We start from the raw sequence: 22978 nt of genomic DNA, 5'->3' as shown, positions 1-22978 counted from the left end.
TGCATGCACACGCCGGGCAACCCGCTCCCGTTCTGATTGGACACAGGAGGGAGCCAACCAGCAGGCCCAGTGGACTCCGATGTCCGCCGGGACCCGCCGATCGTTTCCGAAGATTATCAGAACGGCGGTCTGCCTATGTAAACAAGGCAGATTGCCGTTCTTTTAGGAAGGGAAGGTAGAGATCCTGTGTTACTGCTAAGTAAAGAACACGGATCTCCTGCCTTCTCACAGAAAATGCACCTCCTCGTCACAGTTAGGAAACACTACCTAGGGACACATTTAATCCTTTGCCCCCCCCCCCCTCCCCCGATGTTAACCCCTTCCCAGCCAGTGGCATTAGTACAGTGACAGTGCATATTTTTAGCACTGATCACTCTATTAGTGTCACTGGTCCCCCCAAAAAAATTTCAAAACTGTCAGAATGTTCGCCGCAATATCGCAATCCCGCTATAAGTTGCTGAACTCCGCCAAAAAAAAAAATCCCTAAAAATATCATACCATAATTTGTAGACGCCATAACTTTTTGCACAAACTAATCAATATATATAGCTTTATATGCATATTCTTGTTCTTTATTATGTTGTGATATTTTTATTTTTGAAAATCAACATTGTTCACTCTTTTTAAATATTTGGATACTATTAAAATATTTAAATTTTTATTGGAAAAAATATCTCTTGTGTATATACCTGTGGCACCAATTAAAATCCCCCTTCTCCCCCTAATCAATATACGCTTATTGGGATTTTTTTTTACCAAAAATATGTAGATTATACATTGGCCTAAATTAGTGAAGAAATTCGATTTTAAAATTTTTATTGGATGTTTTATAGCAGAAAGTAAAAAATATTTTTTTTTTTTCAAAATTGTCGCTCATTTTTTGTTTATAGCGAAAAAAAAAAAAAATTCAAATCCAAATGTTAAAAAGATTGAACAATGTTGACTCTCAAAAATAGAGAAATGCATAAAATTATCACAGCATAATAAAGAACAATAATATATATAGAGTTATATAAATGCCTGTTTGGCTCAACATGTTTTCACTATATTGCTTCTTCAGGAGATTTAATAAAATATAATAAATTCTTGTTTATGTTTGATATATTATTATTTTTTTTCTTCTGTAGCCAATATATGCCTTACAGCTCCTGAAGAAGCAATGTAGCAAAACATGTTGAGCCAAGCAGGCATTTATATAACTCTATATATATTATTGTTCTTTATTATGTTGTGATAATTTTATGCATTGCTCTATTTTTGAGAGTCAACATGTTTCTCTATATTGCTTCTTCAGGAGCTGTAATAAATTGTTGTCTATGTTTGATATCTTATTTTTTTCTTCTGTATTTCTTCTGGAGCCAATATATGCCTTACAGCTCCTGGAGAAGCAATATAGCCAAACATGTTGAGCCAAGCAGGCATTTATATAGCTATATATAGCTTTATATGCATATTATTGTTCTTTATTATGTTGTGATATTTTTATTTTTGAGAGTCAACATTGTTCACTCTTTTTAAATATTTAGACACTATTAAAATATTTAAATTTTTATTGGAAAAAATATCTCTTGTGTATATACCTGTGGCACCAATTAAAATCCCCCTTCTCCCCCTAATCAATATACGCTTATTGGGATTTTTTTTTACCAAAAATATGTAGATTATACATTGGCCTAAATTAGTGAAGAAATTCGATTTTAAAATTTTTATTGGATGTTTTATAGCAGAAAGTAAAAAATATTTTTTTACAGCTCCTGAAGAAGCAATATAGCCAAACATGTTGAGCCAAGCAGGCATTTATATAGCTATATATAGCTTTATATGCATATTATTGTTCTTTATTTTGGTGTGGGAATTTTATGAATTTCTCTATTTTAGGAGGTCAATATGTTTTCGCTATATTGCTTCTTCAGGAGCTGTAATAAATTGTTGTTTATGTTTGATATCTTATTTTTTTTTTCTTCTGTATTTCCTCTGTAGCCAATATTTACCTTACAGCTCCTGAAGAAGCAATATAGCGAAACACGTTGAGCCAAACAGGCATTTATATAGCTCTCTATAGCTTTATATGCATATTATTGTTCTATTTTTTTTGGTGTGATAATTTTATGCATTTCTCTATTTTTGAGAGTCAACATGTTTCGCCATATTGCTTCTTCAAGAGCTGTAATACATTGTTTTTTTTATGTTTGGTATCTTATTTTTTCTTCTGTATTTCTTCTGTAGCCAATATATGCCTTACAGCTCCTGAAGAAGCAATATAGCGAAACCTGTTGAGCCAAACAGGCATTTATATAGCTCTCTATAGCTTTATATGCATATTATTGTTCTATTTTTTTGGGTGTGATAATTTTATGCATTTCTCTATTTTTGAGAGTCAACATGTTTCGCCATATTGCTTCTTCAAGAGCTGTAATACATTGTTTTTTTTATGTTTGGTATCTTATTTTTTCTTCTGTATTTCTTCTGTAGCCAATATATGCCTTACAGCTCCTGAAGAAGCAATATAGCGAAACCTGTTGAGCCAAACAGGCATTTATATAGCTCTCTATAGCTTTTCTATGCATATTATTGTTCTTTATTTTGGGTGTGATAATTTTATACATTTCTCTATTTTTGAGAGTCAACATGTTTCGCTATAATGCTTCTTTTAGGAGCTGTAATAAATGGGGTAAGGGCTGGGAAGGAAAGGGCTAGATGATGCCGGGTGTCTTCCAGCCAGGAGATGATGCAGCGTTCTATCTGACTTGCTGCAGCTTCTAATGCACACTGTGAGAAGCTCAGCTCACAGTGTGCAGTGAAATCAGAGGAAGCCGTTTCACTCCGGGGGGGGGGGGGGGGGGGAGCCAGTACACCTGTGCAAGACTGAAGCGGAGGCCTCTTTAAATGATGTAGTGATGAATTGTGATGTTTTGAGTCATGACGGGACGATTATGTGTGACATTCCTGAGCCCTCTGGCCCTGTACGGTTATTTTTTTTCCCCCCCAGGCGTCCGTTCTGACAAAGCGCGAGTGCCAGACGCCGGTGAGTAACAAAGCCCTCTCCAGCCATGTCAGGACGGGGACAATGGAGGAGGGGTGCTGGGAGGAATGATTAGTCCCAGTACCTCCGATGACTCACCTCGCTCCTCATTTTCCACCTTCCGCCAGGATTCGGGGCTCCTTTTCAAACATTTTCTCTTTACAATGCGGGGCGGCGGCCTGCGGCGTAATGGTAGTACTCTTTGTGTTTTCACCGCGCCTGCCGAGTTGGCCGACGAAGCCTGACGTGTCAGCTCCCAGCCCCGCCTCCATCTTCTGTGTTTACTGTCTCAGAATTTTCCGTTCCAGAGTATAAAATACGTAAAGGGCAAAAAAAATGTTAATAAATAATTCTGCAAGAACGTGTTACTGTATGCGGAGCGCCATTTAATAACTTTCGCCATTCCGCGCGGCAAAGTTAAAGTTGGTTGAAGGCTGAGCTGACGGGAGGGCTTCCCTTGAGGCTCTGGTCTGAGCACCCCTGAATGCGGTGACAGAGATTCATGGGTGCCGAGTGGCTGGATGGAGGGACAGAGATTTAGTCACGGGGAGCCAGGGTCATACACAGTAAGGCAGAAGGAAGCGTAGTCAGGTCAGTACCAGGGAAGCAGACAGAGGGGTCCAGTAGCAAGCTGAGGTCAGTGCCAGGGAAGCAGACAGAGTGAGATCCAGTAGCAAGCCAAGGTCAGTTCCCGGGAAGCAGACAGAGTGAGGTCCAGTAGCAAGCCAAGGTCAGTATCAGAGAAGCAGGTAGAGTGAGGTCCAGTAGCAAGCTGAGATCAGTCCCAGGGAAGCAGACAGAGTAAGGTCAAGTAGCAAGCCAAGGTCAGTACCAGGGAAGCAGACAGAGTAAGGTCCAGTAGCAAGCCAAGGTCAGTACCAGGGAAGCAGACAGAGTGAGGTCCAGTAGCAAGCTGAGGTCAGTATAAGGGAAGTATACAGAGGAAGGTCCAGTAGCAAGCCAAGGTCAGTACCAGGGAAGCAGACAGAGTGAGGTCCAGTAGAAAGCCAAGGTCAGTTCCAGGGAAGCAGACAGAATGAGGTCCAGCAGCATGCTGAGATCAGTACCAGGGAAGCATAGTGAGGTCCAGTAGCAAGCTTAGGTCAGTCCCAGAGAAGCAGAGTGAGGTCCAGTAGCAAGCCAAGGTCAGTTCCAGGGAAGCAGACAGTGCGGTCCAGTAGCAAGCTAAGGTCAATGCCAGGGAAGCAGACAGTGCGGTCCAGTAGCAAGCTGAGGTCAATGCCAGGGAAGCAGACAGTGCGGTCCAGTAGCAAGCTGAGGTCAATGCCAGGGAAGCAGACAGTGCGGTCCAGTAGCAAGCTGAGGTCAATGCCAGGGAAGCAGACAGTGCGGTCCAGTAGCAAGCTAAGGTCAATGCCAGGGAAGGAGACAGTGCGGTCCAGTAGCAAGCTGAGGTCAATGCCAGGGAAGCAGACAGAGTGAGGTCCAGTAGCAAGCCAAGGTCAGAACCAGGGAAGCAGACAGTGTGGTCCAGTAGCAAGCTAAGGTCAATGCCAGGGAAGCAGACAGTGCGGTCCAGTAGCAAGCTGAGGTCAATGCCAGGGAAGCAGACAGAGTGAGGTCCAGTAGCAAGCCGAGGTCAGTATCCAAAATCCATAGAGCAAGGTCAGGAGCGAACCAAGTCAGCAACGGTAGATTAGTCAGCAAAAGCAGGAACACCGGTCATGGGAAAGCTGACGACCATCCACTGATTAGCACATATCAGGGAAAAAGGAAGCTTGGTGCCATTCTCGGGATTGGGCGTGTGCAGGGGTGCACCAATCCGCATGGACGCCTGTGCCGATACAAGCTGACATGCACAGATGTGCCGATGTGTCAGTGCAGGTTGGCTACCTGCCCAAGCTCATCTCTATGCTGGAACATATGCAGGAGCATTAGCTTCACGGGATTGAGCATTAGCTGTAATTGTTTCCTGACATTCTGATGGATATTTCTTCCATTGTTCTCTTGGCTGACAGAACTTTATCTGATGAAAACAGAGCCTTGAAAAAGTATTCATACCCCTTGAAATTTTCCACATTTTGTCATGTTACAACCAGGGGAGGACTGACCATTCAGCCACTCGGGCACTGCCCGAGGGCCCCGGGCCACTAGGGGGCCCCATCAGGGTTGCCAGCCTCAGTAAAACCAGGGACAGTATGTAAAAATCTGTGTTTTTAGTACATCCGTCTCTGAAATGTCCCTTACCCACATCCTTTTGGTCTAAAAATCCCGAAATTATAGCTGCCCCACCTCTCCAGTACCGTCTTAGCCAATAGAAACATGTCTGTGTATACTGTGCGATTGTACACTGTGTGTGTGTTTTTTGTATACTGTGTGGCCCCATAATCTCTGATTTCCTGGGGGCCCCATAATCTCCTATTGCCCGGGGGGCCCCATAAGTTGTCAGTCCGCCCCTGGTTACAACCAATTTTATGGCATTGTATGTGATAGATCAACACAAAGTGTCACATAATTGTGAAGTGGAAGGAAAATGATAAATGATACAAATAAATATGTGAAAAGTGTGGGGGAGGGGCATTTGTATGCCCCCCCCCGGGGGGCAATACTTTGTAGAACCCCCTTTCTCTACAAGTCTTTTTGGGGATGTCTCTACCAGCTTTGCCCATCTAGAGAGGACATTTCTGCCCATTCTTCTTCTTTGTAAAATATCTCAAGCTCTGTCAGATTGGATGGAGAGCGTCTGTGATCAGCAATTTTCAGGTCTGGCCACAGATTCTCAATGGGATTTAGGTCTGGACTGTGACTGGGCCATTCTAACACATGAATATGCTTTGATGTAAACCATTCCATTGTAGCTCTGGCTGGATGTTTCGGGTCGTTGTCCTGCTGGAAGGGGAACCTCCGCCCCGGTCTCAAGTCTTCTGCCGACTCTAACAGGTTTTCTTCTAAGATTGTCCTGTATTTGTCTCCATCCATCTTCCCATCAACTCTGACCAGCTTCCCTGTCCCTGCTGAAGAAAACCATCCCCACCACATGATGCTGCCACCACCATGTCTCACGGTGGGGATGGTGTGTTCGGGGGATGGGCAGTGTTAGTTTTCCCCACACATAGCGTTTTGCTTTTAGGCCATAAAGTAGAATTTTGGTCTCCTCTGACCAGATCACCTTCTTCCACATGTTTGCTGCCCCCTCCCCCACATGGCTTCTCACAAACTACAAACAGGACTTCTTATGACTTTCTTTCTCCAATGTCTTTCTTCTTGTCACTCTTCCATAAAGGGCAGATTTGTGGAGAGACGACTAATAGTTGTCCTGTGGACAGATTCTCCCCCCTGAGCTGTGGATCTCTGCAGCTCCTCCAGAGTTACCATGGACCTCTTGGCTCTTCTCTGATGAATGCTCTCCTTGCCCGGCCCGGTCAGTTTAGGTGGACGGCCATGTCTTGGTAGGTTTGCAGTTGCGCCATACTCTTTCCATTTTCCGATGATGGATTGAGCAGAGCTCCGTGAGATGTTCAAAGCTTGGGAGTTTTTTTTTTTATAACCCAACCCTGCTTTATACTTCTCCACAACTTTATCCCCGACCTGTCTGGTGGGTTCCTTGGCCTTCATGATGCTGTTTGTTCACTAAAGTTCTCTAACAAACCTCTGAGGGCTTCGCAGAACATCTGTATTTATACTGAGATTAAATGACACACAGGTGGACTCTATTTACTAATTAGGTGACGTCTGAAGGCAATTGGTTCCACTAGATTTTAGTTAGGGATATCAGAGTAAAGGAGGCTGAATACAAATGCCCCTCCCCCCCCCACACTTTTCACATATTTATTTGTATCATTTATCCTTTTCCCTCCACTTCACAATTATGTGACACTTTGTGTTGGTCCATCACATAAAATCCCAATAAGATACATTTACGTTTTTGGTTGTAATATGTAAATGTGGAAAATTTCAAGGGGTATGAATACTTTTTCAAGGCACTGTATTCCTTCCCATGTTCCCCTAGCTAGCGGCAGTTTCTATTTGATTGATATTCTTTCCATGTTCTCTTGGATGATTGTAGTTTCTACAGTATTTCATACATGTTGGCATGTCCAGTCTACTTTCTCCACTGCAGGTGACGCTCAATTGCAGTGCATTGTTGAGGAAAAGGAACATGATTCTTCTATGGCTTCCTGGGTCACTATCTCATTGGATGGTGCCACCCCATGTGACTCTGGTAGCCATGTTGGGTCAGGTAGAGTTTATTTAAAACCCTGGCTCCTGGTCTTGGCGGGCATCTCTGGAGTGGGAAGTGTAGGGACATGTCACCCATCCAGACTAGTAAGGAAAGGGCAGGGACACTGTACCCTACCTGGAAGCCTTCCCCTTTGGCCGAACACTTTCCCACATTCCATCCCTTGAGACAGATGCTGTCGGTGTATCCGAGACGTGTTACATTCTGTGAGTGCATCCAGTCGGGTTGTCCTCCAGCTGGGTAGCTGTGCTTTGTTATAATGTAACTTCAACACAGTTCCGTTACGGCATCTGGACTTTGAGCCGCCGAACCACGCTGCACCTCCCCACATATATATTTTGATCCATGTTCTCTTGGTTGGCTGTATTTTCTATATGATGGACATTTCTTCGCAGGTTCTCTTGGCTGGCTGTAGTTTCCGATGGAGATTTCTCCTCCCTTGTTTTCTTGGCTGGCTGTATTTTCTATATGATGTATATTTCATGGCAGGTTCTCTTGGCTGGCTGTAGTTTCCGATGGAGATTTCTCCTCCCGTGTTTTCCTGGCTGGCTGTATTTTCTATATGATGGATATTTCTTCGCAGGTCCTCTTGGCTGGCTGTAGTTTCTGATGGAGATTTCTCCTCCTGTGTTTTCTTGGCTGATTGTATTTTCTATATGATGGACATTTCTTGGCAGGTTCTCTTGGCTGGCTGTAGTTTCTAATGGAGATTTCTCCTCTCGTGTTTTCCTGGCTGGCTGTATTTTCTATATGATGGATATTTCTTCGCAGGTCCTCTTGGCTGGCTGTAGTTTCCGATGGAGATTTCTCCTCCCGTGTTTTCCTGGCTGGCTGTATTTTCTATATGATGGATATTTCTTCGCAGGTCCTCTTGGCTGGCTGTATTTTCTCTATGAGGAACATTTCATTGCATGTTTTCTTGGCTGGCTGTATTTTCTATATGATGGATATTTCTTCGCAGGTTCTCTTGGCTGGCTGTAGTTTCTGATGGAGATTTCTCCTCCCGTGTTTTCCTGGCTGGCTGTATTTTCTATATGATGGACATTTTTTCGCAGGTCCTCTTGGCTGGCTGTAGTTTCCGATGGAGATTTCTCCTCCCGTGTTTTCCTGGCTGGCTGTATTTTCTATATGATGTATATTTCATGGCAGGTCCTCTTGGCTGGCTGTATTTTCTCTATGAGGAACATTTCATTGCATGTTCTCTTGGCTGGCTGTATTTTCTATATGATGGACATTTTTTCGCAGGTCCTCTTGGCTGGCTGTAGTTTCTGATGGAGATTTCTCCTCCCGTGTTTTCTTGGCTGATTGTATTTTCTATATGATGGACATTTCTTGGCAGGTTCTCTTGGCTGGCTGTAGTTTCTAATGGAGATTTCTCCTCCCGTGTTCTCTTGGTTGGCTGTATTATCTATATGATGGACATTTCATTGCATGTTCTCTTGGCTGGCTGTATTTTCTATATGATGGACATTTCTTCGCAGGTTCTCTTGGCTGGCTGTAGTTTCCGATGGAGATTTCTCCTCCCTTGTTTTCTTGGTTGGCTGTATTTTCTATATGATGGACATTTCTTCGCAGGTTCTCTTGGCTGGCTGTATTTTCTATATGATGGACATTTCTTCGCAGGTTCTCTTGGCTGGCTGTAGTTTCCGATGGAGATTTCTCCTCCCTTGTTTTCTTGGTTGGCTGTATTTTCTATATGATGGACATTTCTTCGCAGGTCCTCTTGGCTGGCTGTAGTTTCCGATGGAGATTTCTCCTCCTGTGTTTTCTTGGCTGGCTGTATTCTCTGATTTTTCCATTTTCTGATGGACATTTCTTCGCAGGTTCTCTTGGCTGGCTGTAGTTTCTGATGGAGATTTCTCCTCTCGTGTTTTCTTGGCTGGCTGTATTTTCTATATGATGGACATTTCTTCGCAGGTTCTCTTGGCTGGCTGTAGTTTCCGATGGAGATTTCTCCTCCTGTGTTTTCTTGGCTGGCTGTATTCTCTGATTTTTCCATTTTCTGATGGACATTTCTTCGCAGGTCCTCTTGGCTGGCTGTAGTTTCTGATGGAGATTTCTCCTCCCGTGTTTTCTTGGCTGATTGTATTTTCTATATGATGGATATTTCATTGCAGGTTCTCTTGGCTGGCTGTAGTTTCTGATGGAGATTTCTCCTCCCGTGTTTTCTTGGCTGGCTGTAGTTTCTGATGGAGATTTCTCCTCTCGTGTTTTCTTGGCTGGCTGTAGTTTCTGATGGAGATTTCTCCTCCCGTGTTTTCTTGGCTGGCTGTAGTTTCTATCTGATGAATATTTCTTCCCACTTGCTCTGTACTTCGCCAATTGTTTCCTTCTCACCCCCGTAGAGCCACTTCAGCTGCCTCCTGGGGACTTCCTGTATCACCGTTCCCTTTTTTTATGTCCCCACCGCAGCGAAACAAATTCCCTCATCGACTGAAATGTAATTGTCTTCCCGTGTGCCAAGTGGAGATGGTTTGCCATAAATCCTTCTCTCCTCTTCGTAGAGTACATGGAAAGCTTACAGAAGTTTGGGTGGAATCAATAGAAACTCAATAAGTCGGTTTCAGACAAAAAAAAAAATGAAAACTTCTATTGAGATGTATCACGGGAAGACGATTTGTTTCCACTTGTCTGTTATTATATGTTCTTACACCGAGACTCATTTTGCCATACCTCAGTGGTGTCAGAGGTTAGATTTGTTCACCCTGAAGGCAGCTGCAGATTGATTGCACCTTGGGCCCTGGGTTGTTTTCTGTTTAGGAGCCCCTACTCACCAGGTGCTTCTTACATAAGTCAAGCAACGCTAAAGGCAGCAGGTTGAAGGTCTGAAAAATTGCCAAAATATGTTTATTACATTTTTTCTCTTATATAGCATTTTATTCTTCTGTTTTTCTGCTTAAAAATCAAACACCTGGTGATCCCGCCAAGAGAGCATTTATGACGTCAGGTGCCGATGTTGGATGAGAAGACTTGGCTCACCATCAGTGTTCTAATTCATCCCAGAGGTGTTCAGTACTGTTGTGGTCAGGACTCTGTACAGGACACTCGAGTTCCTGCACACCAAACTGGTTAAACAATGTCTTTATGGAGCTGGCTTTCTACACAGAAGACCTGGCTTGAAATTGGTGTTCCAGTTCATCCCAAAGGTGTTCAGTAGACTTTAAGTCAGGGTTCATGGTCTGGTCACGGTCACAGAAAAGGGTCTTTGCCAAACTGTTACCACAAGGTTGGAAGAGCACAATTGTCTACAGTGCCTTCGTACCCTTCAGATACTGATTATGGATAAGAAGACCTGGCTCACCATCAGTACTTCTATTCATTCCAAAGGTGTTTAGTAGGGTTGAGGTTGAGTTTCTCCACACCAAACTGGTAACACCAACACCATGTCTTTATGGAGCTGGACATCTCACTCCAAAAACCTTAGCCATTTTTATGGAGTTCCCCCATGGCCAGTAATATGGAGTTGCCCCCCTTTGTGGCTATAACAACCTCCTTTCTCCTGCGAAGGCTTTCCATAAGATTTTGGAGGGTGTCTGTGGGAATTTGTGCCACTTTGTGAGGTCAGGTACTGATGTTCGATGAGAAGAACTGGATCACATACGATGCTCTAATTCATCCCAAAGGTGTTTGTGGCTATAATATCTTCCACTTTTCTAACAAAAGACTTTCCACACCATTTTGCAGAGTGTCTGTTGGAATCTGTGCCCATTTGTGAGGTCAGGTACTGATGTTGTATGAGAAGACCTGCCTCATCATCAGTGTTCCAATTCATCCCGAAGAAGTTCAGTAGTGTTGAGGTCCAAAGGAGTTCAGTAGGGTTGAGGTCCAAAGACATTCAGTAGGGTTAAGGGACAAAGGTGTTTAGTAGGGTTGAGTTCCAAAGATGTTCAGTAGGGTTAAGGTCCAAAGGCAGTTGGGTTGAGGTCCAAAGGTGTTTTGTAGGGTTGAAGTCCAAATATGTTCATAAGGGTTGAGGTCCGAAGACGTTCAGTAGGGTTGAGGTCCAAAGGTATTCAGTAGAGTTGAGGTCCAAAGGTGTTTAGTAGAGTTGAGGTCCAAAGACATTCAGTAGGGTTAAGGGCCAAAGGTGTTTAGTAGGGTTGAGGTCCAAAGGTGTTTAGTAGGGTGAGGTCCAAAGATGTTTAGTAGGGTTGAGGTGCAAAGACATTCATTAGGGTTAAAGGCCAAAGGTGTTCAGTAGGGCTGAGGTCCAAAGGTGTTCAGTAGGATTGATGTCCAAAGATGTTCATTAGGGTTGAGGGACAAAGGCGTTGAGTGGGGCTTAGGTCCAAAGGTTTAGTAGGGTTGGGGTCCAAAGACATTCATTAGGGTTAAAGGCCAAAGGTGTTTAGTAGGGCTGAGGTCCAAAGGTGTTCAGTAGGATTGATGTCCAAAGATGTTCATTAGGGTTGAGGGACAAAGGCGTTGAGTGGGGCTTAGGTCCAAAGGTTTAGTAGGGTTGAGGTCCAAAGACATTCATTAGGGTTAAGGGCCAAAGGTGTTTAGTAGGGTTGAGGTCCAAAGGTGTTTAGTAGGGTTGAGGTCCAAAGATGTTTAGTAGGGTTGAGGGACAAAGGCGTTGAGTGGGGCTTAGGTCCAAAGGTTTAGTAGGGTTGAGGTCCAAAGACATTCATTAGGGTTAAGGGCCAAAGGTGTTTAGTAGGGTTGAGGTCCAAAGGTGTTTAGTAGGGTTGAGGTCCAAAGGTGTTTTGTAGGGTTGAGGTCCAAAGATGTTTAGTAGGGTTGAGGTCCAAAGGTGTTTAGTAGGGTTGAGGTCCAAAGGTGTTCAGTAGGGTTGAGGGACAAAGGTGTTCAGTAGGGTTGAGGGACAAAGGGGTTCAGTAGGGATGAGGTCAGGGCTCTGTGCAGGACACTTGAGTTCTGGTCAAACCATGTCTTTATGGAGCTGGCTTTGTACACAACCAAGCAGTGTTTGTATCGTGTCTTTGCACAAATTTGTTGGATGTTTAATACAAAACTTTCTGTAGCAGTTTGACATCCTTGGCATTAAAAATGGGGCGTGTGGGATGATGGACCCCTGCAGCGGGGTAGACAACAGAATTAACATTTCATTCAGAGGAGCTGAAATCGATTTTCCAAGAAAAAAAAAATACAGATGTCCGATCGAGTTGAGGCTTAAAAGCCCCAAATCTCCCCATCGTCCCTCGTTGATCCTCTTATGGGATTAATGAAACACGGATGCTTCAGAAATAAAATGTCACATAAAATAAATACCCAAAACAAACTTCTAAAGAAAAAGCAACATAAAAACTTCTTCTGAAACTCCTGATCTTCGTTGGTTTTAACCCCCGCACTGCCTTGTCACCATGGCTTGGGGGTGTGGGAAATGTCAGCACATTATTTATTACATGCGGTATATTTAGGAAGTCACGTGTTAACGTATTACACCTGAAAACAATTGTTTCCCAGAAAAGAAATTGTTTGCCCTAAACATACCCCCAAAACCAAATGCCCACCCACCTCTAAGCGGGGCTTTTTTTTTCAGCAGGGACTCAGGGGAAACCTCTGGCACTGAATGTATGCAGAGGCAAGGGGTGCTGGGGTGTTCTGGAGGGTCTATTGTTGCTGGCTGCTGGGGTATCTATTATCTCTGGAGGGGGATCTATTGTTGCAGGATGACTATTTGCTGGGGTTTTTTCACCTTCCTTTGGATCAACTGTTAGTATAGGATTGTGTATATGGGATTGTCTTTTGTTTTGGTTAAACTGGATGGACTTGTGTCTTTTTTCAACCTGACTAACTATGTAACTATTGTTGCTGAGGGGGATCTACTATTGAGGGACGAGTCTATTGATGCTGGCTGCTGGGGGGATCAATTGTTGCTGGGGAGGGTCTATTGTTGCTGGGGGCAGGTTTTGTTTTGGAGGAGGGTGTTTTGTTGCTGGGGGGCAGGTATTGTTTTTGGAGGATCTGTTGTTGCTGGGGGCAGTTTTTTTTTATAGGATCTGTTGTTGCTGGGGGCAGGTTTTGTTCTTTGGGAAGGTCTGTTGTTGCTGGGGGCAAGTATTGTTTTTGGAGTGTCTGTTGTTGCTGGGGGCAGGTTTTGTTTTTGGAGGATCTGTTGTTGCTGGGGGCAGGTTTTGTTCTTTGGGAAGGTCTGTTGTTGCTGGGGGCAAGTATTGTTTTTGGAGTGTCTGTTGTTGCTGGGGGCAGGTTTTGTTTTTGGAGGATCTGTTGTTGCTGGGGGCAGGTTTTGTTCTTGGGGAGGGTCTGTTGTTGCTGGGGGCAGGTATTGTTTTTGGAGTGTCTGTTGTTGCTGGGGGCAGGTTTTGTTTTTGGAGGATCTGTTGTTGCTGGGGGCAGGTTTTGTTCTTGGGGAGGGTCTGTTGTTGCTGGGGGCAGGTTTTGTTCTTGGGGAGGGTCTGTTGTTGCTGGGGGCAGGTATTGTTTTTGGAGTGTCTGTTGTTGCTGGGGGCAGGTTTTGTTTTTGGAGGATCTGTTGTTGCTGGGGGCAGGTTTTGTTCTTGGGGAGGGTCTGTTGTTGCTGGGGGCAGGTATTGTTTTTGGAGGATCTGTTGTTGCTAGGGGCAGCTATTGTTTTTGGGGAGGGTCTGTTGTTGCTGGGGGCAGGTATTGTTTTTGGGGAGGGTCTGTTGTTGCTGGGGGCAGATTTTGTTCTTGGGGAGGGTCTGTTGTTGCTGGGGGCAGGTATTGTTTTTGGAGGATCTGTTGTTGCTAGGGGCAGGTATTGTTTTTGGGGAGGATATGTTGTTGCTGGGGGCAGGTATTGTTTTTGGGGAGGGTCTGTTGTTGCTGGGGGCAGGTATTGTTTTTGGGGAGGATCTGTTGTTGCTGGGGGCAGGTATTGTTTTTGGGGAGGATCTGTTGTTGCTGGGGGCAGGTTTTGTTTTTGGGGAGGATCTGTTGTTGCTGGGGGCAGGTTTTGTATTTGGGGAGGGTCTGTTGTTGCTGGGGGCAGGTTTTGTATTTGGGGAGGATCTGTTGTTTCTGGGGGCAGGTTTTGTATTTGGGGAGGATCTGTTGTTGCTGGGGGCGGGTTTTGTTTTTGGGGAGGATCTGTTGTTGCTAGGGGCAGGTATTGTATTTGGGGAGGGTCTGTTGTTGCTGGGGGCAGGTTTTGTTTTTGGGGAGGATCTGTTGTTGCCGGGGGCAGGTTTTGTATTTGGGGAGGGTCTGTTGTTGCTGGGGGGCCTATTGTTGCAGAAGCAAATCTATTGTTGCTGGGGATCTATTGCTCCTGGCTGCAGGAAATATACTGTCGTGCTGCTTTCCTTGTTATCAATAACAAATTCCATAAGAAGGACGTAGCGCCACAAGATGATACTTGGATCTGTATTTACCAAAAGGGGCGGTACTGGGAGGTGGGTAGGGGGCGGAGACAAGGGGTGACTCAGAAGAGAGGAGTACCTATACCTACTCTCTGAGAGGGGGATATTTTGTCACTGGGGGGGACCTATTGTTGCTAGGGAGGTCTTTTTCTGCAGATGGGGTGATTTTATGTTGGGGGGGGGGTCAATAGTTGATGGGAGAGATCTACTGTTAATGGAGTGGTCTATAGTTGCTGGATATATCTATTGTTGCTAGGAGGTATATTGTTGTTGGGGGATCTACTGTTGCTGGTGGGGGGGTCTATTGTTGCCAGGGGATCTCCTGCTGCTGGAGGATCTATTGTTGGGATATCTATTGTTGCTGTGAGGGCTCTTATGTTGCTTGAAGGGTCTGTTGTTGCTGTGGGGTCTATTGCTGATTGAGTGAATCTATTGTTGCTGGAAGGATCTATTTTTTCGGTTGGATCTATTGTTGCTGGGGGGATCTATTGTTGCTGGGGGGTCTGTTGTTGCCAGGGGGTGGTCTCCTCTGGCTGGGAGGATCTATTGTTGCTGGTATATCTATTGTTGTTGTGAGGACTCGTATGTTGCTTGAAGGGTCTGTTGTTGCTGGGGGTATCTATTAATGCTGGAAGGGTCTATTGTTGATTCAGGGAATCTATTTATTTCCTTGAAGGATCTATTGTTTCTGTGAAACCTATTGTTGCTGGTGGGGGTCTCTTGCTGTTAGGGGTATCTATTAATTCAGAGATCTGTTGTTGCTGGGGTCTCCTGTTGATGTGGGGATCTATTGTTGCTGGGTGAGCCATATGTCCTGGGAGGGATTTATTGTTGCTAGGAGATCTATTGTTGCTGCAAGGGCTCTGCTGTTGCTGTTGGGGGGATCCATTGTTGCTGGAGGGGTCTATTGTTGATTAAGGGAATATATTGTTGCTGGAAGGGTTGATTGTTGCTGGAAGGGTTGATTGTTGCTGGAAGGGTCTATGGTTGATGGAGGGGATCTATTGTTTTTAGAAGGGTCTATTGTTGATGGAAGGGGTCTGTTGTTGCTGGCCTCAGGGGACCTATGTCCCTTTTATAAGTGAATTCCATATCCATTTCTTAGCACCAAAAATTATACTTAGTTCTGTATTCTCTTAAAAGGACGTTGGTATGGGGTGAAACCAAGGTACGAAGGTGGGAAGGGGTGAAACAATGGGCGGTACTGGGAGGTGGGTAGGGGGTGGAACCAAGGGATGGTGCTCAGAGGTGGGTATGAGGTGAAACTAAGGGACGGTGCCCGGAGGTGGGTAAGGGGTGGATCCAGGGGGCAGTGCTCGGAGGTGGGTAGGGGCTGGAACCAAGGGGCGGTGCTCAGAGGTGGGTATGGGATGGAACCAAGGGATGGTGCTCAGAGGTGGGTAGGGGGTGAAACCAAGGGACAGTCCTGGGAGGTGGATAGGGGTGGAACCAAGGGGCGGTGCTCAGAGGTGGGTAGGGGGTGGAACCAAGGGGCGGTGCTCAGAGGTGGGTAGGGGGTGGAACCAAGGGACGGTGCTCAGAGGTGGGTAGGGGGTGGAACCAAGGGGCGGTGCATGGAGGTGGGTAGGGGGTGGAATCAAGGGATGGTGCACTAAGTGGGGTAGGGAGTGGAACCAAGGGATGCTTCACTGAGGGGGGTAAAGGGTGGAACCAAGGGATGGTGCTCGAAAATGGGTAGGGGTGGAACCAAGGGACGGTGCACAGAGGTGGGTAGGGGTAGAACCAAGAGATGGTGCTCGGAGGTGGGTAAAGGGTGGAACAAGGGGGGTGCTTAAAGGTGGGGATGAAGTGAAACCAAGCGATGGTGCTCAGAGGTGGGTAGGGGTTGGAACCAAGGGACAGTGCACAGATGTGGGTAGGGGGTGGAACCAAGGGACAGTGCATGGAGGTGGGTAGGGGGTGGAACCAAGGGACGGTGTTCAGAGGTGGGTATGGGGTGGAACCAAAGGGCCGTGCTTGGAGGTGGGTATGGGGTGGAACCAAGGGATGGTTCTCGGAGGTGGGTAGGGGGGGAAACCAAGGGAAGGTGCTCGGAGGTGGGACTAAGAGATGATGCTCAGAGGTGGGTATGGGGTGGAATCAAGGGATGGTGCGTGGAGGTGAGTAGGGGGTGAAACCAAGGGACGGTACTCGGAGGTAGGACCAAGGGACGGTGCTCGGGGGTGGGTAGGGGGTGGAACCAAGGTATGGTGCACAGAGGTGGGTAGGAGGTGGAACCAAGGGATGATGCGTGGAGGTGGGTAGGGGGTAGAACCAAGGGATGGTGCTAGGAGGGGGATGGAACCAAGGGATGGTGCTCAGAGGTGGGTAGGGGGTGGAACCAAGGGACGGTGCTCGGAGGTGGATAGGGGGTGGAACCAAGAGATGTGCTCGGAGGTGGATAGGGGGGTGGAACCAAGGGACGGTGCTCTGAGGTGGGTAGGGGGTGTAACCAAGAGACGTGCTCGGAGGTGGATAGGGGGTGGAACCAAGTGACGGTGCTCGGAGGTGGGTAGGGGGTGGAACCAAGAGACGTGCTCAGAGGTGGATAAGGGGTGGAACCAAGGGACGGTGCTCGGAGGTGGGTAGGGGGTGGAACCAAGGGACGTTGCTAGGAGGTGGGTAGGGGGTGGAACTAAGAGATGTGCTCGGAGGTGGATAGGGGGTGGAACCAAGTGACAGTGCTCGGAGGTGGATAGGAGATGGAACTAAGGGACGGTGCTCGGAGTTGGATAGGGGGTGGAACCAAGAGACGTGCTTGGAGGTGGATAGGGGGTGGAACCAAGGGACGGTGCTCGGAGGTGAGTAGGGGGTGGAACCAAGCGATGGTGCTCGGAGGTGGGTAGGGGGTGGAACCAAGCGATGGTGCTCGGAGGTGGGTAGGGGGTGGAACCAAGCGATGGTGCTCGGAGGTGGGTAGGGGGTGGAACTAAGCGATGGTGCTCGGAGGTGGGTAGGGGGTGCAACCAAGCGATGGTGCTCGGAGGTGGGTAGGGGGTGGAACCAAGCGATGGTGCTCGGAGGTGGGTAGGGGGTGGAACCAAGCGATGGTGCTCGGAGGTGGGTAGGGGTGGAACCAAGCGATGGTGCTCGGAGGTGGGTAGGGGGTGGAACCAAGCGATGGTGCTCGGAGGTGGGTAGGGGGCAGATACAAGAAAGGGGGAGTATCTGCACCTATTCCCGGAGAAAAGCCCTGCTTCCATCCATATTGATCCATCTTTCTAGAAGTGTATGTTGTGTTCCTGGAAGTCCTCCTCGGAGAGACGATTGGAGGAATCCTCGGCAGAGACGGAGATTTGCCGCGCTCTCGGAATTTGCATGCGTCGATGGAACAATATTTGTCTTGTAAAGCATTACCTGCTGTTCCCACTTGTTTTTCTCGGCTCGTGATCATTTGTAACGCAGAGAAGCGGCAAACGGGAACATGACTTCGGTATCATTGCGCAATTTTATATCCTAACAAGATGACAAATAAAACCCGTCCGCCGCTCTGTCTTCCCCCTCCGCGTCTTTCACGGGGGAATTATTATTAAGCGTTTTCAAGCGCAGCGTCACTGCCGTTATCTATCTAACGATTAGAGGCGATTAGAGGGGGGAGGGGGACCTGACATATGGATTAAAATATATATATACGTGTCACCGGCGCAGACGAGCGCCATTGGACGCACTGAGCGGTATTTGTACCTGGAAAGTGTCGGGAAATGGCGGGGAAACGTTCTTGGATAGATCTGAGTCCTGCAGCGGGTCGGGGACGGAACATCTGCCAGCTGGTTCAGAATGGGAGCCGGCGTTGTACTCGGCATGCAGAACACGTGCCGCGCTTCCCGTGTACTCAGCATTACAAAGCAGCCGCTTCCCACCGTGCGCTGTCATGCTGCAGCAGTTCTCTTATATTCCATTATAATATGCAAGCAGTCTCCGGTAACATGGCAGCAATCTGTAGCAGTCTCCGGTGACATGGCAGCAATCTGTAGCAGTCTCTGGTAACATGGCAGCAATCTGTAGCAGTCTCTGGTAACATGGCAGCAATCTGTAGCAGTCTCTGGTAACATGGCAGCAATCTGTAGCAGTCTCTGGTAACATGGCTGCAATCTGTAGCAGTCTCTGGTAACATGGCTGCAATCTGTAGCAGTCTCTGGTAACATGGCAGCAATCTGTAGCAGTCTCTGGTAACATGGCTGCAATCTGTAGCAGTCTCTGGTAACATGGCTGCAATCTGTAGCAGTCTCTGGTAACATGGCAGCAATTTGTAGCAGTCTCTGGTGACATGGCAGCAATCTGTAGCAGTCTCCGGTAACATGGCAGCAATCTGTAGCAGTCTCTGGTAACATGGCAGCAATCTGTAGCAGTCTCTGGTAACATGGCTGCAATCTGTAGCAGTCTCTGGTAACATGGCTGCAATCTGTAGCAGTCTCTGGTAACATGGCAGCAATTTGTAGCAGTTTCTGGTGACATGGCAGCAATCTGTAGCAGTCTCCGGTAACATGGCAGCAATCTGTAGCAGTCTCTGGTAACATGGCAGCAATCTGTAGCAGTCTCTGGTAACATGGCAGCAATCTGTAGCAGTCTCTGGTAACATGGCAGCAATCTGTAGCAGTCTCTGGTAACATGGCTGCAATCTGTAGCAGTCTCTGGTAACATGGCAGCAATCTGTAGCAGTCTCTGGTGACATGGCAGCAATCTGTAGCAGTCTCTGGTAACATGGCAGCAATCTGTAGCAGTCTCTGGTAACATGGCTGCAATCTGTAGCAGTCTCTGGTAACATGGCAGCAATCTGTAGCAGTCTCTGGTGACATGGCAGCAATCTGTAGCAGTCTCTGGTAACATGGCTGCAATCTGTAGCAGTCTCTGGTAACATGGCTGCAATCTGTAGCAGTCTCTGGTAACATGGCAGCAATCTGTAGCAGTCTCTGGTAACATGGCAGCAATCTGTAGCAGTCTCTGGTAACATGGCAGCAATCTGTAGCAGTTTCTGGTAACATGGCTGCAATCTGTAGCAGTCTCTGGTAACATGGCTGCAATCTGTAGCAGTCTCTGGTGACATGGCAGCAATTTGTAGCAGTCTCTGGTGACATGGCAGCAATCTGTGGCAGTCTCTGGTAACATAGCGCCAATCTGTAGCAGTCTCTGGTAACATGGCAGCAATCTGTAGCAGTCTCTGGTAACATGGCAGCAATTTGTAGCAGTCTCCGGTAACATGGCGGCAATCTGTAACTGTCTCTGGTAACATGGCAGCAATCTGTAGCAGTCTCCGGTAACATGGCAGCAATCTGTGGCAGTCTCTGGTAACATAGCGCCAATCTGTAGCAGTCTCTGGTAACATGGCAGCAATCTGTAGCAGTCTCTGGTGACATGGCAGCAATCTGTAGCAGTCTCTGGTAACATGGCAGCAATCTGTAGCAGTCTCCGGTAACATGGCAGCAATCTGTAGCAGTCTCCGGTAACATGGCAGCAATCTGTAGCTGTCTCTGGTAACATGGCAGCAATCTGTAGCAGTCTCCGGTAACATGGCAGCAATCTGTAGCAGTCTCTGGTAACATGGCAGCAATCTGTAGCAGTCTCTGGTAACATGGCAGCAATCTGTAGCAGTCTCTGGTAACATGGCGCCAAACTGTAGCAGTCTCTGGTAACATGGCGCCAATCTGTAGCAGTCTCTGGTAACATGGCAGCAATCTGTAGCAGTCTCTGGTAACATGGCAGCAATCTGTAGCAGTCTCTGGTAACATGGCAGCAATCTGTAGTAGTCTCTGGTAACATGGCAGCAATCTGTAGCAGTCTCCGGTAACATGGCAGCAATCTGTAGCAGTCTCTGGTAACATGGCGCCAATCTGTAGCAGTCTCTGGTAACATGGCGCCAATCTGTAGCAGTCTCTGGTAACATAGCGCCAATCTGTAGCTGTCTCCGGTAACATAGCGCCAATCTGTAGCTGTCTCCGGTAACATAGTGCCAATCTGTAGCAGTCTCTGGTAACATAGTGCCAATCTGTAGCAGTCTCTGGTAACATAGTGCCAATCTGTAGCTGTCTCCGGTAACATAGCGCCAATCTGTAGCTGTCTCCGGTAACATAGTGCCAATCTGTAGCAGTCTCTGGTAACATAGTGCCAATCTGTAGCAGTCTGTGGTAACATAGCGCCAATCTGTAGCTGTCTCTAACTTTATTCTGTTGCCGTGAACAATACTAAAGAACTTACTGGACTGATATCAGTTCCTTGGCGCTCTCATCCTTTTTCACATTCCTCAGACTGTTTTGGGGACGCTCAGGGATACCCCACCTGACAGTGAGCTGTCCGCCTGAGTCCGGTCCTTAAGCCCAATTCCTTTTCCCAGGTCTTCAGTTCAGCGCTCTACTAACATTCCATCTATAGGAAACTGCAGAACTCAGTATAGGGTACAGTAAATCTTGATGTAATATATCTGTGGATTTCCTAGGGAGACCTATAATCCCACCGTAATGTCTGGCCAACATCTGAGCTGACTCTAGGAGAAGGGGGGATTCTGAGGAACCCTGCCTGGCATCTGCCTGGAATCTGTGGACTGTTCCTACATAAAATTGAGTTTTCTATGACATGACACCGTTTTTTAATAGCTTGTGTGGCAGACAGTCATATATACTGTACTTTATATGAACGTTTTCCTCCTTTCTCTTCCAGAACATGGAGAAGGTCCTCGTCCCGTCAGTCACTCTGATTGTTGGCTGTGGTGTCTCCTCGCTCACCCTTCTGCTTCTCATCATCATCTATGTGTCGGTATGGAGGTGAGTTACAGTGTTTTATCCCGGGTGTTGTATGACTCTCAGACAAACTCGATCTTTATTATGGAGAAACCCTTACAGTTGGCCAACTTCTGGCCTTCAGTTGTCCTCCTTCTGATTTTGTTAGCCTCCTTCTGATCTGCAGCTAACCTCCTTACAACTAGCAGTTGACTCCCTTATAACCTTTAGTTGACCTCCTTCTGACATTCGGTTGGCCTCCTTCTGAATAGCAGTTGATGTCCTCCTGACTAGCAGTTGACCTCCGTATAACTAGCAGTTGACCTCCTTCTGACCTTCGGTTGGCCTCCTTCTGAATAGCAGTTGACGTCCTCCTAACTAGCAGTTGACCTCCTTATAACTAGCAGTTGACCTCCTTCTGACCTTCGGTTGGCCTCCTTCTGAATAGCAGTTGAAGTCCTCCTAACTAGAAGTTGACCTCCTTATAACTAGCAGTTGACTTCCTTCTGACCTTCAGTTGACCTGCTTCCAAATAGCAGTTCCTCCTGACTTACAGTTGACCTCCTCCTGATCTGCAGTTGACCTCCTTCTGACTTGCAAGTTAATCTCTTTCCGAGTTTCAGTTGACCTCCTTTTGAATAGCAGTTCACCTTCTTTTGACTTACAGTGGATCTCCTCCTGATGTGCAGGTGACCTCATTATGACCTGTAGTGGACCTGGTGACCTCATTATGACCTGTAGTGGACCTGGTGACCTCATTATGACCTGTAGTGGACCTGGTGACCTCATTATGACCTGTAGTGGACCTGGTGACCTCATTATGACCTGTACCGGACCTCCTCCTTACATGCAGTGGACCTGCTGACTTACAGATGACCAGGAGGCAGCAGGGGGGGCCTCAATGTAATTCCCTTCTAGGAGAGTAATTAGGAAGTTCAAAAAGGTTCTAAACATTTCCAAACATGGGTAAACATTCTCCAATTGTGTAAGAGGGTGGGAGGAGGAAAAAGGAGAGAAAACATTATTTTAATAGGTAAGAGTGCTTTAAATCAGTCATCGGAAGTGCTAACCACTGAGCCACTGTGCTGCCACTGGTGGTGGGTATATCTGCTTTGCAGCACTGGGTACAAGTCCTCGCAAGGACACGATCTACATGAAGCTTGCATGATCTCCCTATGCTTGCCTGGGTTTCCTCCGAATACTCTGATTTCCTCCCGCAACCCAAATACATGCCGGTAGGTACATTGGACCTAGTATGGATGTATGAGATAAAGAGACTTTAGGGGTAGGTCACCGGAGGGGGGTGAAACTTGAAGTCCCATGAGGCACGGCAAGACTCCTACAGCCATGGACACAGTTCCCGGAGGAGTGATGGGATTTGTAGTTTCACCACAGCGGGAGTGCCCAGGTTGCCCACCCCTGGATTCGGTTGTAAGCTCTTCGAAGGCAGGGCTCTATAACGTGACTATATTGATGTCTCTAATAAACAATAAACGTATTCCCATCTATGTTTTTAGGTACATCCGGTCGGAGCGCTCCGTCATTTTGATCAACTTCTGCTTGTCCATCATTTCCTCCAACGCCTTAATACTCGTTGGGCAAACGCAGACCAGGAACAAGGTATGATGTAGAGGTGGGAAGGGAAATGGCCGTTTTTTTTTTTTCGGGAAGATGAAGTGTAACTTGGAAGTGTCGCGTTTCAGGCAAACTTGAGCTCTGCTAATGCAGGATGAAG

The 22978-nt window shown here is 46.8% G+C and overlaps 1 protein-coding gene across 1 annotated transcript in view; it reads left to right on the top strand.

Moving 5' to 3' along the window:
• ADGRB1 (adhesion G protein-coupled receptor B1) overlaps positions 1–22978 on the top strand; it is an 819205-nt gene that overhangs the window by 644858 nt on the left and 151369 nt on the right. The window contains 2 exon segments of the mRNA XM_077490484.1: positions 21185–21288; positions 22761–22863. Coding sequence (XP_077346610.1) covers positions 21185–21288; positions 22761–22863 — 207 coding nt within the window.

This window comes from Lithobates pipiens, unplaced genomic scaffold, assembly GCF_037356315.1.
Source record: "Lithobates pipiens isolate NorthernLeopardFrog02 unplaced genomic scaffold, aLitPip1_a1.2 Scaffold_19, whole genome shotgun sequence".
NCBI classification, from domain to species: domain Eukaryota; kingdom Metazoa; phylum Chordata; class Amphibia; order Anura; family Ranidae; genus Lithobates; species Lithobates pipiens.
The sequence above is the reverse complement of the archived record's forward strand: the minus strand, read 5'-3'. Positions and strand labels throughout refer to the sequence as shown.